The sequence below is a fragment of the Homalodisca vitripennis genome, chromosome 3 (genome assembly GCF_021130785.1).
Source record: "Homalodisca vitripennis isolate AUS2020 chromosome 3, UT_GWSS_2.1, whole genome shotgun sequence".
Taxonomy (NCBI): Eukaryota; Metazoa; Arthropoda; class Insecta; order Hemiptera; family Cicadellidae; genus Homalodisca; species Homalodisca vitripennis.
This window is the reverse complement of record NC_060209.1, coordinates 90,193,301-90,210,137: the sequence shown is the minus strand read 5'-3', so window position 1 is coordinate 90,210,137 and position 16,837 is coordinate 90,193,301. Positions and strand designations below refer to the sequence as shown.

General features: G+C 34.7%; 1 protein-coding gene across 3 annotated transcripts; it reads right to left on the bottom strand.

Annotated features, from left to right (window-relative positions):
* Positions 1 to 551: 551 nt before the first annotated feature.
* LOC124357166 (guided entry of tail-anchored proteins factor 1-like) lies at positions 552 to 13,006 on the bottom strand. 3 transcript variants are annotated; one of them, XM_046808676.1, is made up of 5 exons: positions 12,851 to 13,006; positions 6,861 to 7,001; positions 5,404 to 5,575; positions 1,803 to 1,858; positions 552 to 840 (listed from the first exon to the last, which is right to left on the bottom strand). In XM_046808676.1, the coding sequence occupies exons 2-5, from the start codon at positions 6,975 to 6,977 to the stop codon at positions 664 to 666; spliced, it is 522 nt and encodes a 173-aa protein (XP_046664632.1). In that variant the 5' UTR covers positions 6,978 to 7,001; positions 12,851 to 13,006; the 3' UTR covers positions 552 to 663. The 3 variants fall into 3 exon arrangements, with proteins under 3 accessions (XP_046664632.1, XP_046664631.1, XP_046664633.1); XM_046808675.1 differs by having other exon boundaries at positions 12,735 to 12,994; XM_046808677.1 differs by having other exon boundaries at positions 12,834 to 12,994.
* Between the last annotated feature and the right edge of the window lie 3,831 nt (positions 13,007 to 16,837).

The window sequence follows — 16,837 nt, the reverse complement described above, 5'->3', positions numbered from 1 at the left end:
TAACGCTCCCTGGACGGACTCGAGGCTGAAGAGGGTACTGTAAGAGTTAATAATAACCTGATATCCAAGACTACTTATGAATGATTTGTTTCCCTCACTTTTTGAAGATCAAAGACAATGATAAAGTTTTATTTTTAGTGTGGGTCTGAGTGGTGTGTGACGGGGGTGCAGTGAGGTTGGCTAGAGGGGGCGTAATTCAAAAGTGTTGCCTAGGGCACACAAAATTTGTTTCTCTGGGCCTGCGGCAAGTGAGAGATCCCAGTTCAAGTTCTGGCGGAGCAAGTACTTTTTGTTATTCAATAATTATTTAAATTATATATTTAGTGTTTTGGCTTAATAATTTAATCTACTTTGGAGTTAATATTTCAAACAGATCTTTAACTCCAGTTATCTAACAGTTTGTTGTCGGCGACAACATTTAAAAGCGTAATAAATTATTACATTTTACTTATGGAAGCCACTTACTTATATTGAAGCTAATAAAAAACTTGCTTGTAATTGAAGGCCATACAAAACTTTTAATTTGTAAAGGAATAATTAAAAATACCATAAACAAATTGATATATCTTTAATGAACATGACATTTTAAAATATTTAGGTACAACAAAGGTAAAATAACAATACAATAAATTACCATGCAATAAATTATTTAGTGATGAAATGTCAGGAAAAAGTCTTTATGACAGAATTGGTGATGGCACACCATACTAAAAAACTGATTGCTCCCGGTTGGATACCTGGCCAACACATAATACTTGATACGGGATAGAGCCATCGGGAGGAGAGGTGAACCACGGGCTGGGCGTTAAACATGTACACCAGAACTACGCTCACCACACCCTGAAAAACAAAACAATATTGTATACTCTGATACTGTTTTTATTTCTCATTAACATTTTAGTACCATATCATGAGTCCAAGCAGTTATGGAGTGAGCTGATTCTGCTACATTAGAGAAATTTCACTCTGAGTATTGTTTTGTTTGTTTCTGTATTAATTATTTTTGTATTTTATATGACACAAACAAATATTTTATAATGTTCAATTTTCTTGTTGCAGTCTTATATCGCTGTAAAAGGTCTTGGACAACACATTATATGCTGACTTCAATATCTATTTCTTTATAACCACTACATTATTGACTGACATTGATATATTTTTTAAATCATTTGTTTTTACAATATTATTATAAGAAAATATATAACTGATTTTAGAAAATTACTGTAACTTTTGCTCACCGTTTTAAGTTATATTACTGCATTATAAGTTTAACATGATATTCACAAAAACATAAAATTTTAGTTTAAAATAGACCTAAAATAGATTTTGCACAATTCATTTATATGATTTTTACATCATGAAATGAGAATGTGCATATTTTCATTTACTATTGTACTTAGAAGTGGTATAGAAATAATTAAATTTAAGCACAAAATAAAGCATACAATTAATTGACAGCAAAGAAATTTAGATTATATCTAAACTATACATAACAATTACTGTGATTCAAGAATTCTGCCCTTTGTATTGTTTTAAAAGTATATGGTACTAGAAAACACTAACAAAATTTCATATTATTGTAATAGAAATAAGCTATTCATATTTCTATTCCAGTAATTTTTTAGACAGTTCCAAAAAATTTTATTTCACATTCTAGAGGTTAGTTCTTTTGTATCAAATACAGATAACTGTTCAGTGGTTAAGTAGCATGAGGAAAAACACTCAGTTTCCAATCAAGAATCTCACCTGCCTATCATTAACTCAAAACTGAGAATCACTAATACAGCAGGCGTTTTACTTACCATTACAAATTGTAAAATCATTTTATTTGTCATATTAGACTGCTGGAGAGCTAGAGCTGAAACAAGAGCAAAACCAAAGGTTTCATATGAGTCCTGTACTAGGGAATGATGCAATAAAAATAATAAAATTATATTCATTTCACTAATTTACAAAAAATCATGTACACCCGGCAGTGGAGAAAATCCAAATGAGAGACTAGTTGGCAGTACCTTTTGAGAAGGTTTTGACTTGACATATAGTAGATAAAAATTAACATACTGTAGTTTAGATAAGAACTGATTCCTCATCACTTATTTTCAGTATTTTTACATAAACTAAATGTATACCGAAGCTGTGGTGGTATTGCATGAGAAGCATTATTTCCACATTCATGTAGTTTATTTCCTCTGGTTTCTAGTTCTAATTTTTAGTATGTTTGTTTCTTACTCGTACTAAATTTTAATTTATAAAATTTTTGTGGTTTCTGTCATTATTATTACAGTAGAACCCCTCATATCCGACCCTCACGGGACCGGGCCGTGGTTGGAACGGCCAAAAGGTCGGATAAGCCAAGGAATAATAAAACACGTTTTTCGGGTAAAAAAAGCCGTATATTGCACTAAACTATTAGTACAGAACTGTACAAAATACCCACTCAATACACATAGTGCTGCTTAATTGTAATTACGAACTGTATCCAACGCAAAATTATTTAATACAAAATTATTTTTCAGTACATTTTAATAAAAAATAACAGTTTTTTTATAAAATGGAAAAGTTTCATTTTTATATTACAGTAACAACGAAAAATATTATAAATACAGAACTGTCCTGTTTAATCAAAAAGGCAAACAATTACATACAGTGTGTACAGTACAATTGAAGAAGTCCTTAATACTCTTTTGCTTCAATTTACCCAATCTTGATTTAGCTGAAAAATCACGCCATTTCTTTGCCCACAACACGTCCATAGGTGTAGCTCTCAGGTTCTGCTCCAAATATTTCAACACTACGTCAAATGCGTCTTTAGCCTCTGAATGCGTCACTCCAGTATCACGATCAACTTCTTCTTCTTCAGCGTCGCTGTCTTCATTATTTGCGCTTTGAACTGCAGCAACTATTTCGTCATCATTGAGTTCTTCATTTGTAGACTCAGCCATGTCAGCTTCGGTCAGCCATTCCTCCACATCTGTCAGCTGCAGCTGGACACCGTGTTGCAGTTCCTGCAGGTCTTGAAGAGTTTCTGCGACGTCGTTTTCTTCAGCTTCAAGGTCAACTTCCATTGATGATGTGGGCTCATCATCGTCCTTATCAGCACTATCGCTTTGTTTTAATGATGGCCAAATTTTCTTCCACGATTTTCTTCCACTATTCATGGCCTCCAATAGTGAGCAGCCTCCTTCTGTTTTGTCCAAAAGAGACCCAACATATTTTTTCCGGTACCGTCTTTTTACCCACTCGATTACGCCTTGGTCCATTGGCTGGATTAATGGGGTGACATGTGGAGGTAAAAACATCGCTTTTATGTTGCCTTTCTTAAATTCATGCTCTGTGGGATGGCTTGGTGCATTATCCAGCAACAACACAGCTCGAAGTGGCAGGTTTTTTTATTTTAAGTGTTTTTTAACTGCGGGCACGAATTCAAGAAAAAACCATTCTTTAAAAAGAGCACAATCCATCCAGGCAGAGGATTGATTACGGTAATACATGGGGAGTGTTGACATATTGAGATTTTTAAAAGCTCTCGGCTTCTTAGATTAGCCGATAACAAACAACGGCAGTTTGTGACTGCCACTGGCGTTGCTACACGTAGCAATTGTTAGTCTATCCTTAGCTAGCTTTATACCCAAAACAGGCTCATTTTTAGAAGCAAGAGTAGATTTTGGCAACATTTTATAGTTCAGTCCGGTCTCGTCTACGTTATATACTTGTTCGGCTACAAGATTACTATCCGACACCAACTTTTGAAACTTTTCTACAAAATCTTTTGCAGCATCGTCATCAGCAGACAACTTTTCACCCGCAATAACAACATGTCAAATGCCATGGCAAAGCTTCCAGCGGTGAAACCAACCTTCGCTTGCCTAGAAAGTCTCAACATCTCCTCCCAATTTTTCAAACAGCTTTACGGCTTTTTCTTTTACAAGAGGCCCCGACAAAGGAGTCCCTTTTCGCCGTTCTTGGCAAAACCAAACCCAAAGAGCTTCGTCAACGAGTTCTAACTTAGGTTTTTTTAACATTTTCCGATTTTTAAGAGCATCTTCCGTTTCAACGATCATAGAATAGATTTCGATGTCTTTACGGTTTTTTTCTCCAGTCTTTAACTGTTGTCACGCCGACCCCTAGCTCTGCGGCTAATTTTACTAGTGACTCACCACGGTCCAATCGTTGGAGCACTTCAAGTTTTTGTTTAAGGGTAACGCACACACGCTTACGTTTTTGAGTAGCCATAGCTAACGTTCACTAATCGCACAACACAGTTTTTTACACAATCACAAACCAAAGATTGTACAACAATCACGAAAACAAAACAGTCAAGTAGAGCAACATTTACGTTGACAATCAGAACGCAACTGGCCGTTTAACAGAGAAACAATGCACAGTGCTGATGAGTCATGTTTCACGTTGAGACTTGTCGACTATAGGCAGCCTTTGTTTGGTCGGGCACATGGTCGGATATCCCGAGGTCGGATATGAAGGGTTCTACTGTATTACTTTCCTAGTAATCCGGTGTTTTCAATAATCTGATGATATTCTGGCCCGGTATCTAATCTGGCAGATGTCGGACCAGAGTACTGAAAAATTATTTGTATGGTCACAAATAACATAACTTTCAAAAATAAAAAAAGAGTTAAAATAAATACTACAATATCCTCATTTATATTTATATTAAGGGCAGAGAAGACTACAAGAAAAACACACAAATCATAAATATACAATGCTACATCAAACATTTTTTTTAACTAGCACTTGATTTCCAACAAGAGAGGAATTTCATTCATTCATAATCGTGTGATAATCGACAGTAGAAGAAAGCAAAAGATATCACAGATTCATAACTCCATCGCTTCTGTAATAATATCAATTCTATAAATGGAAAACTAAATCAATAAATGGTATATCAAAGCATCTGAAAGTCAAGTATTGTCCATACAGGGAGTGTAAACACATCTGATCATGAGATGCTTGCCACCACAACATTGAGTAAAGTTACTATGCCTGCCACCACAACATTGAGTTAAGTTATTATAGTTGCCACTACAACAATGAGTAAAGTTACTATGCCTGCTACCACAATATTGAGTAAAGTTATTATACCTACCACCACAACAATGAGTAAAGTTACTATGCCTGCCACTACAATGTTGAATAAAGTTACTATGCCTGCCACCACAATGTTGAGTAAAGTTACTATGCCTGCCATCACAATGTTGAGTAAAGTTACCATGCTTGCCAACACAAAATGAAGTAAAGTTAATATGGTTGCCACTACAACACTGAGAAAAGTTACTAAACTGTGCCAGCCTTCTCTAACCATGTACACTGGTCTGAACCTAATAACAAACAACACAAATAATAACTAAACACAAATCTTACACTAAAATAAAATCAGGATTTTACCTTCTGTTTTAAGTTCAGCTTGAATTTTAATAATTTTTCGCTGTAATCTGGCATATTTAGCAAACTCTTCTGTCATATTTATTCCGAATGAGTCTTTTTGAAGTTCAGAAAGGTCGGTTTTTAACTTATGATAATATGATGACGTGTTGAGTTTATTAAATTGTATAAACACCTGAAAAAATTAACAACATAGACATACAGATTCAATATATCATATATTTCCCTTCATGTTATGATACAAAAAAAATTTGAAATCTCCATGTTTTTCAAATAACAATTTTGATTATTAATTATTATTTCTGAAAAGCTTCAAAACCTCCATCGCAAATAGTAGGCCTACTGAATAGTTGTCAAAACTTGTACTGAATAAAAAATTGCCTCATTTGAGTACTCAGCACAGACATGTTTTATCCCATTTTTGGAGATCAAACACTAATTCCTGAAAATTAAAAACATATTAAATAATTGTCTATATAACTAACATTGAATATTGTGCCAAATTTTAAAAATTTTCCTTGTATATTTTGTATAACAACTGATTGTAAAAATTGTGCTTACAAAATTGAAGCATAGGAAAATACCCCACTCTTGCAGTACAATAAATTACACCTAGGTTAGTGATAAATTTTAAAATAAAATATATTATATTGCCTTCAGTTCTCCTTGATAAATAAAGAATGCAGCGACAATTGCTTTTTTTGTGCAATAAATAAAATTTAAAAATATATTTTTTCATTTTTTATTTTCAAGTCAAGACAGGTGTTAAAAAATAGGTTTGATTATTTTATAAACTTCACATTTTTAAAATAAGTTAGTTCATAGTACAATTTTTTACATTTACAAATGTATTTTTGTAATTTAAGAAATATTATAAATTATCTCTTTTTCATACCACAGTTTTAACACATTCGCTGCGGGAGGCTGGAATTCCAGCTCCCTGCTCCACCCTATCTTATTACCTCATTGTGAGCCTAGTAACAGATGGAAAGGTTGTGATGCTTGCCACGTGCAGTACCTGTCTGAATGTTTCTTTTCGCGCAAACTGTTCTGGGATAGCCATCTTGATTCATTTTCTCTGTTGTGTATTGTGTTTAATATATCGTGACTGTTTATATGTTACTGTAGTCCAATGGAGGGGAATACTGAACTCATTGAATATTTGTTTTCTAACGAAGAAGAATCTCAAGTTCAGACAGTTTTGATGATGACATTTTTGAACATTGTGTGGAATTGGATATCGTTGTTGGGGGAGGGGAGGAGTGTAATTTTTTTTAATAAATATTTTTTAAATAAACAAACTGATTGCGAGTGCCAATGGGGATGGGGATTGAAAAACCAGAGTACAGACTATATGAGGACCGGTATCAGTGTCAACGGACTAGAATTTCAACCCTGGGATTCGGATAAGCGGGTTTTTAAATCGATATCTAATATGGAATGTTACAATTCGTACTCACATAGTTTAATACTGTTGACAGGTGGTTATTCATGACGCTCATCATTAGACCGAGTAATAATAAATATGCGTTTGCTTGAGACTTTTCCACATTCATACTGCTATCTTCTGGATCCATGTGCTTGCTGATATTTTATTTTGCCTAAAACAATGAAATCAGTATTATTTAGAAATACATCTTTAATAATTTTTAATCATATGTTTCTATTGAAGAGCACTGGACAGGATAAAAGACGATAACAAGGTGTTTAACCTATGGCTTAATTGCCTAACTTAGCACAGCGGAGTATTTACACCTAAAAATGTGACCAAAAGTTTATCCTACTCAACATTAATATTGGTATTGTCGGAAAGCTGATAAACTGATTCGTCTGAACATAATATATATAACTTATCAGAGACCATACATGGAAGGATCTGAAGACAATTGAATATTGGGTTTCTACCAACAAATAGTGATTATTTTTTACTTCCTTAATTGCACATAGTTTCAGATTATGTTTTTTCATGCATCAAATGTAGGTCGATCATTTTCAACTTAGGACCTGTTTATACAGAAGTACATTGCTCACACTTGACTCTATGTTTACTTTATATATGTTAGATGTTAGTGATAAAAAATCCCAAAAATATAGTAAATTTTTTTTTGTTAATCCAAAATTCTTCTAAAATACTGTAAGCTTTAACTCTTTGACTAGTAATCCTGAAACAAATTCGTGAGCACGCAACACGCCGCCAGTAGCAATCCCAATAGCCGTGCGGAAAGCGCTATGGTGCTAAACAGTTTTCACAATGTTTTGTGATGATTAATCTTTCGCCTGAATACGTATGCGATCTAGCGGAATAGATAAGAAACCATTTCAAGTAGTTTTAATTGTTCCCACTAGATTGCAGTTGCTCTTTTTTTATTTCTTTTCGACCCAATTTACTGCCATATGACTTTATTCAATCAATTAATTATTCCAAGTAATCAGCTGATTCTAATTGCATACTGAATTCATGTTGTAAACTCACTTTTTCGTTACCGGTTGACCTGTTTGTTTGTCAACGATTTGTTGTTTTCTGTGAGTAAATAAACGTGGGTGTTTGTGTAATTACTGAGTGTGTAAATTGGTGCGAAAGACTTTAAAGTGAATTTTTGGTTGAGATGCTCCCTCGAGACTTACTCCACAGCATTTTCCTGCCACTGTCCCAGTTACAAATAAGAAGGACAAGCAAATGAGCGAATGTCATGTGTGCAGCGGCGCCGGGACACGAGATGGATATGCCGTGATTGTGAAGTTCCGCTTTATGTGGCCAACTTTTTCCGCCCCTTTTCATACATACAAAAGAATTTTTGAGGATACTTGTGTGCTGTTACTAACTTGTACCTAAAGTGTATCTTAGGATGTTTATGAGAAAATAATGAATATTTAATCTTATACTCATATTTTGTAATCATAACTTTTATACATAATTAGAATAATTTCTGTATAAATACAACAAAAACATATCATTGAGTGTTTTACACACCACTTCTCCAGCAGTAAACCCAAATCATCTAAAAAAATCTAAATGTAAAATTTCTAAAACTCCCTTTTATGGAGAAAATCCCACCAGTCAAAAGTTTAAGCAGGAGTCCCAGGCCTTGCCGAGTTTCTATTTCTATGCCATTATATTGAATAAGTCTGCAAACATGGTAGCAAATATTTTCAAGTGCTTTCCCCATTCAATACAAAACATTTTTAAGTATTCGATTTTTTTAAATATAATAAAAGTATTCAATGTGGTAATGTATCGATCAATTTATTAAATATATGCCTTACTTAAAATACTGTAAAGAGACATCAGAAGAAGCCTAAAATTCATTTAAATATATATCTAAGAACAGACAATAACTTTTCAATAATTAAAGTTTATTGGCAGGTGCTTGGAATGCAAAAAACTTGTTTCTTATTTTCTTTGCAAATTGTTTAATTAAAACAAATTGTATACTGAATTTGTTGAAAACTAAAAAATTCTACTTATATAAATACATAAGCCAAGTATATTTATATTGTCTGGCCAACAGGTTGAATGGTTTGCACAATTTTGATCTGATACTTCGAGACATTTTGGAATTAACGCCTAGGTAAAAGGTTTGAAGAGTTTGTAATGAACTTTTTTGTACGTTTCATCATTATATGAAGAGGGCAAACGAAATCATTTAGCTTTCAGTACTTACAATTATGTTAACCCTGAAGTTAATGGAAGAATTTGTTAAACGAACCTACTATGTATAGGATATTCATCGGTCTCAAACGAACATATAAAAACTCAACGGCTTTATTAATTATTGCTTTTTATTTTTGTGAAGTACAAAGTACAAATTCAGTTTTGTAAGTATTAAAACGAGTAGAACAAATTAGGATCCGTACAAAATCCCTACTATTTAAATTTTGTGCAGGTATTATAATGAAACAGTAAACTATGCAATTTCTTTATTTTTGGTAGATTAAAAATAATTACCAGTTTTATGACCTTACAAGCCTTGATTTCATTTTTCAGTTAAATCAAGGACAGATAACCATACAAAGACCAACTATTTGGCTGAAAATGAGAGCTTTCAGTCTTCTTTTCTCACTTGCTAACAGTCATATAACCATTATTGACCATTATACATGTCTGACAGTTGGTTTTAGATGAGTCAATCAACTAAAATATTTTTTCATATATTTAACAATTTCACTGTACCTTGATCCTCATCAAAATTAACTTTGACAACAATTGATTTCTTTCACAGGAAAAATTACACTATCAATCCATGTAAAACTAGGTTATGTACAAATAAAATGTAAATAAATTTTCATCTCCTACACTAACAGTGTGGGTATTATAGGAATTTAATAATGATTTAATAAAAAAATACTTGAATATGTTATGTTGAGCAATGGAAAAAGTACATTTTTTCACTTGTTTATGAATATTTATTTTATATACATAGCCAATTAAATCAAAGTAAATAACACTTATAATAACCATAAATTATCCCCCAGGAGGGTGCCACTTCTGGCTTATATTTTCCAGCTGAATATACACTGGTACAGCAAAAACCGATGACGTTTAAATTTGGGTAACTGTATGGATTTCCGGGAATGGCACATCAATAACCACAAATGTCAAGATATTGGGGTGCAAGGGTAGATCGATAGGTCTGTGAGAGATGAATGTTGGAGTTGGTTAAGGACTAGACATAAGGGTGTGTACCCCTCTGTCTTCTTTGACTTGAGAGGCTGAGTACAGAACTGGCTTCCTCATCTTCCAAGCAGACATGACCATAAGAATATCAATGCCCAAAATCCTTCCTCATGGATACGGCCCCTTCACCCAACCTTACCCATCCAGAATACCCTGTCATTCTGGAAGCAGCACAGAGGTCTTTTTAGGACTCAGTACAATTACTCAGATTCTTGTCCTGATAAAAAAATTAGAAAAGATGTACTTGTTACCCACGTTTCATAGCATTATACTCCACTGTGGTTAGCTTAAATAGATGCTTTTTATTTCAGTCTTTTTGTCAACAACATTTTGCACTTAACTCATACACTGACACATCACTGGCCTGATCTATACTTGGCAGTATTTGGTGTATTGTGTATAGCACAATATTGAGTGTGTACAGTAAAAATCACCACTTAGATCTTAAGGAATGAATACCAAAAGACTTGTTTTCAATAATTATTGTGGATACTTCCATTAACAATTTGAGTACAGCTCACTAAAATTAAACAAGATTACCAAATTCTTTCAATCAGAAACATTTACCTAACACTAATCATCCCTTCTTGGCCAATTTCTACATTGTTCATTGATAAAAGATTGTCACCATTTCAATTTTTAATTAAAGCCTTGATGGTTTACCCAAAAGTCTTTAAACATTTCTTGAACCTCATGAACAAAATGATACGTCTTAAGATTCTTAAATTTTTTATGGACCATATCAAAAAGACAGGTGTTTCAACATTTAAATCTGTTTTTACGCATTTATTATATTTTTAAGTAAGTCTACTAGTTTAGATATTCCGCTCCAAAGTGGCACAGTGTTTATTACCTACATTGAGTGTTGTAGTCAGTTCTGTTATCTAAGTAATTCTGTCTTTCTGATTAGCCATCTTAGCTTTTGTTTACTATACGAATATTTGCTATGCTCAGCATATACTGTACAGTACAGTAATTTTATTGATGATCATTCAATTTGTCAAGTGCAGTCTTTTATGCTTGGTTTAGTTCACGAGTTAACCCTCATTAACCAACTCATCAGTTTATTTAAGAGCTCGTTCCTAGACAACCGGTCTCTAATACCTCGTCTTTGACCTGGTTTTATCTTGTAATGGTTTATGATATATTTGTATTCCATTCTTAATTTAAAAGACAAATTAACTGGTTTTTATGTTTTTGGGGTGAGTTACAATAATAATATGCTAACTTTTGAAGCCTCATACTTGTTAAAAAAAACACTCTTTTGTGGTGTAGAGAAACCGTTTATAACCTGTTACATTCAGTCCTTAACGTCAGAAGGTCCATATTTTCAGAATACTTTGTGTAGACATTTTAAGTAGTTTTCCTACTTTTTTCCTTGTTAAATAGATTTAATTACAACCAATTTATGTTTTTCAAAGATAATAAATACAATAACCACTAGGTGAATTAAGCTTAAAACTCACACTGGTAGTAATAATTAAATGTTTTAATACAAAAGAGACTGCTTATATGAATACAACATATATTCAATCTTGTATAACATTGCACCAAAATGACCTTAAGTTGACTGAAAAATGGAAGTTTATTTCTTGCTAGACAAACTGACTTGTTGACACATGTAATTTCATGTATCAAAACAGTTAATATTCTTGACTTGTGCAGCCTGAAATTCTTGTTACAATTTGAATTATGATTAATTCCTAAGCTTATATTTCTGGAATCGCCAGTTCATTTTTGGATAAGTATTGGAATTTTTTTATGTAAACCTGAAGTTGTGTAAAAAACATTGGGTGTGAAAATGAATGGAATTTTTGATTTTGTAAGTGTTCCACAAAAACATAAATAAATATAATAATTATCCTAATGAAAATTATAATATATTTATAATTAGTATTTTAAAGTCTAAAACTCTGATCATTTATGCTTCTAATTATCAATGCATACTATGAAAAAACAACAATCGACCGAACTGTAACTTAATACCTACAATTGAAAATATAATTGTTTAAAGGAACACAACTGTAAATTTCATTAATTTTAAAAAGCATCTAAACTAACTTAACCATACCTCCCTACAAATTTGATATCTACATGGTTGTATACTTATATATGGTGTGGTTATTGTAATAAAGACTATCAATTTTTCGTTTATTTCCAAAACTAATTTTATAAACTTGTTTTGAATACAAATCTTGATTTTATACACATATTTTTAATTTTTTATGTTAGGCTACACCTCTGCACTTGATTTGTAGACATCAATGACATTTGCTAATTTTTGTAAAACAACAAAAACATTCAGATATATAAAGAATCATTCAATTTCTATATTTAGACAGTAAGACAATAACCACCAAAACCATAGTTTCCAATAAAACCATGTAGATCTATCTATTAAAAAGTTTGAACATCCCACTTGCAAAGAACTGAATTGTAGTCAGTGTTAGGAATATCATTAAAATTGATGATTAACCTATATTTAAATAGGTAATAAAAACATTTACCTTATTCTAGCTAATGATAAGTAATTAATTAAAGTAGTCTTATGGTAAATGTATTAAAAATATTTAATAGCCTAATTAAGAATTAGGAAGATTAAAAAAATTGTTATCCTAAATGTAACATAGTTTAGGTATAATAAAATTGCTATCATTACCCTTTCCAAACACTAATCAAATAACCTATGTAGCAAGGTAGGGGTTTTACAGTTTTGTAAACATCAGCATAAGCAGAATCAAAACCAAAACAAACTTACGAAAAATAACCACTTACTAAGAAGCCTACACAAACGCAAACCAATGCAGGATTTAAACACAACTAAACAAACAATATATACTATAATAGGCTTGTATTTAGAAATATAAACAAAATTATTAGTGATGCGCGATTACGAGATGTTACAATCGAAACGTTTCGATTGTTTGGACCTCTCGAGACATTTCGATTGTGATTCCCTTAACGAGAGGTTCTTACCGAGAGGTTTTTGCCGGGATGTTCCTAGCGATTGTTTCATTGCGACACAACATCTCTTCTCGTACCGGGCAATCGAAGTGTTTGACGAAATGATGAAAACGAAATGTTTGATTCCATCATCCATAACTTTGTTTTTGCGATACACCATAAACGCTTGACGAGAGGTTCCTACCGAGAGGTTTCTAGCGATTGTTTCTTTTACGTGTACGATCTATTCTATTCTTTTATTAGGGAATCGAAATTCTAAGTGAGATATGTTTGCCGATCGACAGAAGGATTTAACTGAAATATAAATTAATTTAGTTACTTTTTTTAATGACTTGAATTCCGAGTTGTTTTAATGAATTACTATATTAGTAGCTACATTTAACATTATACTACATTAAACGCTTATTCACGTTACAATAATGACGTATGAACAGTAAAACATTCAAAAAATAACATTGTACAAAATAAAAACATTTAATATTTTAAATTAATAACCAAGATAAGCTATTTATTATAATTTAAGATAATATACTCAATCTTAATGCTTGAAGAATTATAATTTACATTTTGACTAAACGCTATAAAGTAAACTACTGGAATGTCTGGAATGGAGAGGAGAGTGGTGCAAACCAATATATTATGGAACGGAAGTATGAAAAACAGGTTGAGACAGGCTCGTGAAAAGTAAACAATAACAAATTGGCTTAACGAATGCAACAATCGAGAGAAACCTTTCGATTGTAAAGACCTCTCGCTAAGCAATCGAAACAATCGTTAAGCAGAACCTCTCGAGAAGGAACATTTCGATTGTAACAACCTCTCGCAATCGCGCATCACTAAAAATTATTCGTTATACACAGACCACAGTGATTTGCCACCAGTATTCACTGCAACAAAGAAAGGCATAACATAGAGAAAAGAAACTATGACATGATCACATTGAAGTAAAAGAAATACAAAATTACTTATTGTCCAATAATTTTAAATCGCCAGGAGTGAATGAAAACAATTTGTAGCAGCATAAGTATTTTAAATATGTAAAAACAATTATCATTATCAGCAAAATAAAGCTTAATAAAATATATGAATAAATATTGGCTATATATACAATATGAGTTTATGTATAAATTTGTCAGTGTGTCTGTATTTTAAAATACATTTCATTTACCTTATATATCTCTTAAAAATAGCTCACTTTGTAATATTTGTATAAATGGCCATTGTCATATTTTCCCAAAATTTTCACATTTAATATTTTGAATTCCACTTTTATTTTCAAGTATTGTTTTATTTTTCATTTCCAAAAATATACTTATCTTTTCCATTCTGGGAAAAGGTTACATTCATGTAAAACTCTTTCCAAATACCCTCTTCATCTGATACATAAAATTCTCGGGTCACAATGTTAGTTACCTTACTCCTCCGAAACGACTGTACCGATTTTTACCAAATTTTATATCCATATTAAGTAGGTCTGAGAATCGGCTACTATCTATTTTTCATACCATGAAGTGTTCAGGGTGGTCCTCCAATTAAATTTAGAAGATCACAGTTTTCAAAGCGTCTGCATGTATGAAACTGCAAATACGGGACAGTTACGTTTGTTATATAACCAAATACTATTTGAAGGTGCTAACTTTAGATGCATATTTGTGTTTAAAATAAACACAATCTATGGTTCAACTTAAAGCTTGAGTTTTAGACCACCTACAATCAAGTACATGTACGTGTATCTTGCGTCTTTTTTAATTGTGTTGTTTTTTTCAGGACACCTCAGCCCACAACAAAATTTAAATGTTCTATAATTCAATGTTTAAATATGATCATTAATTACCATCATTAAGTAATATTAATTAGTTATTAAATGTTACTACAGTGTGAGACGACCCGTGCCTAAGGAATGCCTGGCGCAGGGGTTGTGCGTAGTAAACGGAGCCCTTCGGGGTTGAGCGTAAATAGCTTTACCTGGTCATGCGGGGCTCTGGCTGAAGGAGGGAGTGGGAGAAACATTCAGGGAGGTTCTGACGGGACACACGCTTGTCTTGGTCTCTGTGAACTTTCCTGAGAGACGCCTCTCGGAGGAGGAGGCTATGGAGCTGCGGGGGCGCATCCTCGACGAGGTTCTCTCAGCAGAGGGTGTGTGCCTGCAGTTCAAGAGGTGCTTCCCGGAAAGGGGGGCTCTCGTCATGCTGTGTGGCGATGACGAGACCAGAGATTGGCTGCAGGGTCTGGCTCCAGGGCTGGGCATCGGTGGCCCTGGAGGGATGGGTGTGATCTGTGGGGACTACAAAGAACTCATAAGATCTACCAAGGTCTTCCTCAGGGTTGATGGTCCCATGGCCGGGAAGGATTCTTGCGACCACTCTTGGGACTATCAATGCTGGGATCTCTGTGTCGGACTTGTTGGTGATGTCCACACGGGAGATTCCAGAACCTCGGTAATTTTGGTAGATGAGCAGTCTTCAGCTACTCTTAAAGGGAGGAGCTGGAGGGTGTTCATTGGAGTGGAGCAGGTCCAGCTGAGGGCGCGGAGTGGGACGGCTGATCATGGGGTCAAGGTCCTTCAGATCAACCTGCAGCACAATAAAGCTGCCTCAGCTATATTCTGCAGACGCTTCCTGTCGGAAGATTTTCATGTTACTCTGTGGCAACAAGGTGGACAGCATTCCTGTTCTGGAAGTTTGTTGCAGGGATTTCGCCACAGTCAGGCTCATGGTGGCTGGGACTGGACACACCCTGCTGATTGCATCATCATACCTACCGTATGGTGATGTGGATTCCACGTCCTCCAGGGAACTGGCTGCCTTGGTGGACCATGTTGGGAGGAGTGGATCGGAACTGGTGGTGGGATGCGACGTCAACTCGCACAACGAGCCGTGGGGCAGCACCAACACTAACAACAGAGGTAAGTTGCTTCTGGAATACATAATGTCCCGTAGTCTAATGATGCAAATGTGGAAAATGGGGAGGTGATAGATGTGACAATGATGTCGGAGGGTATGGCTGGTCGGATACGTGGCTGGCATGTGTCTGACGAGCCCTCCCTCTCTGATCATGCTCACAGCTGCTTTAAAATCGGTGAACTGGTCCTGGAAAAAGTTCAGTATATGAATCCGAGGAACACAAACTGGGTATCATACAGGAAACACCTCAGGGCACAGCTAGAATCTGATTTCAACAATGGGAAACAGATTCACAACGCGGCGCAGCTTGACAAATCTGCCGACAGTCTTACTTCTGCGATTGTGGGCTTCTTTGATCTCAGCTGCCCGGTCATCAATAGGAATAGATCCAATGTAGCCTGGTGGAGCTCTGAACTGGCCTCGTTGAGGAAGAGGGTCAGGGCTTTATTCAGGAGAGCCAAAACTTGGGGCACTTGGGACACTTACCACGAGGCTCTTGCACTGTACAACCACAAGGTTCGTACGGCTAAGAGGCTAGCCTGGAAGAAGCTCTGCACCGATATCGATAGTGTGCAAGGCTACAAAAGCTACTAGCAAAAAATCCCATCTCGCCGCTTGGTAATCTCAAGGACGATCAAGGTGTTTACATTACTGAACCGGAAGGAGTTCTGAAGGTTATGATGGGAACACACTTTCAGGACTGTATTGTTCATGAGGGTGATCATCCACCCGACAGTGAGGGGAGTCATGCGGGTCGCGCCACTCATTTGCAGTGGGGTCTGGCGCACCGTATTGTGACCTTCGGAAGGATTGAGTGGGCGATCAACTCTTTCAGTCCTTACAAAGCTCCTGGGGGTGACGGGGTGAGACCGGTGTGCTTGCAGCAGGGGTTGGA

What these genes read in the sequence shown, in the direction of transcription:
- LOC124357166 (XM_046808676.1), bottom strand. Translation starts at nt 6,977, where the DNA reads ATGGATCCAGAAGATAGCAGTATGAATGTGGAAAAGTCTCAAGCAAAC. An exon ending in TGTCAACAGTATTAAACTAT is followed by an intron (nt 5,576 to 6,860) that starts GTGAGTACGAAT and finishes TAATTTTTTCAG; the next exon opens with GTGTTTATACAATTTAATAA. An exon ending in AGCTGAACTTAAAACAGAAG is followed by an intron (nt 1,859 to 5,403) that starts GTAAAATCCTGA and finishes CTCTTGTTTCAG; the next exon opens with CTCTAGCTCTCCAGCAGTCT.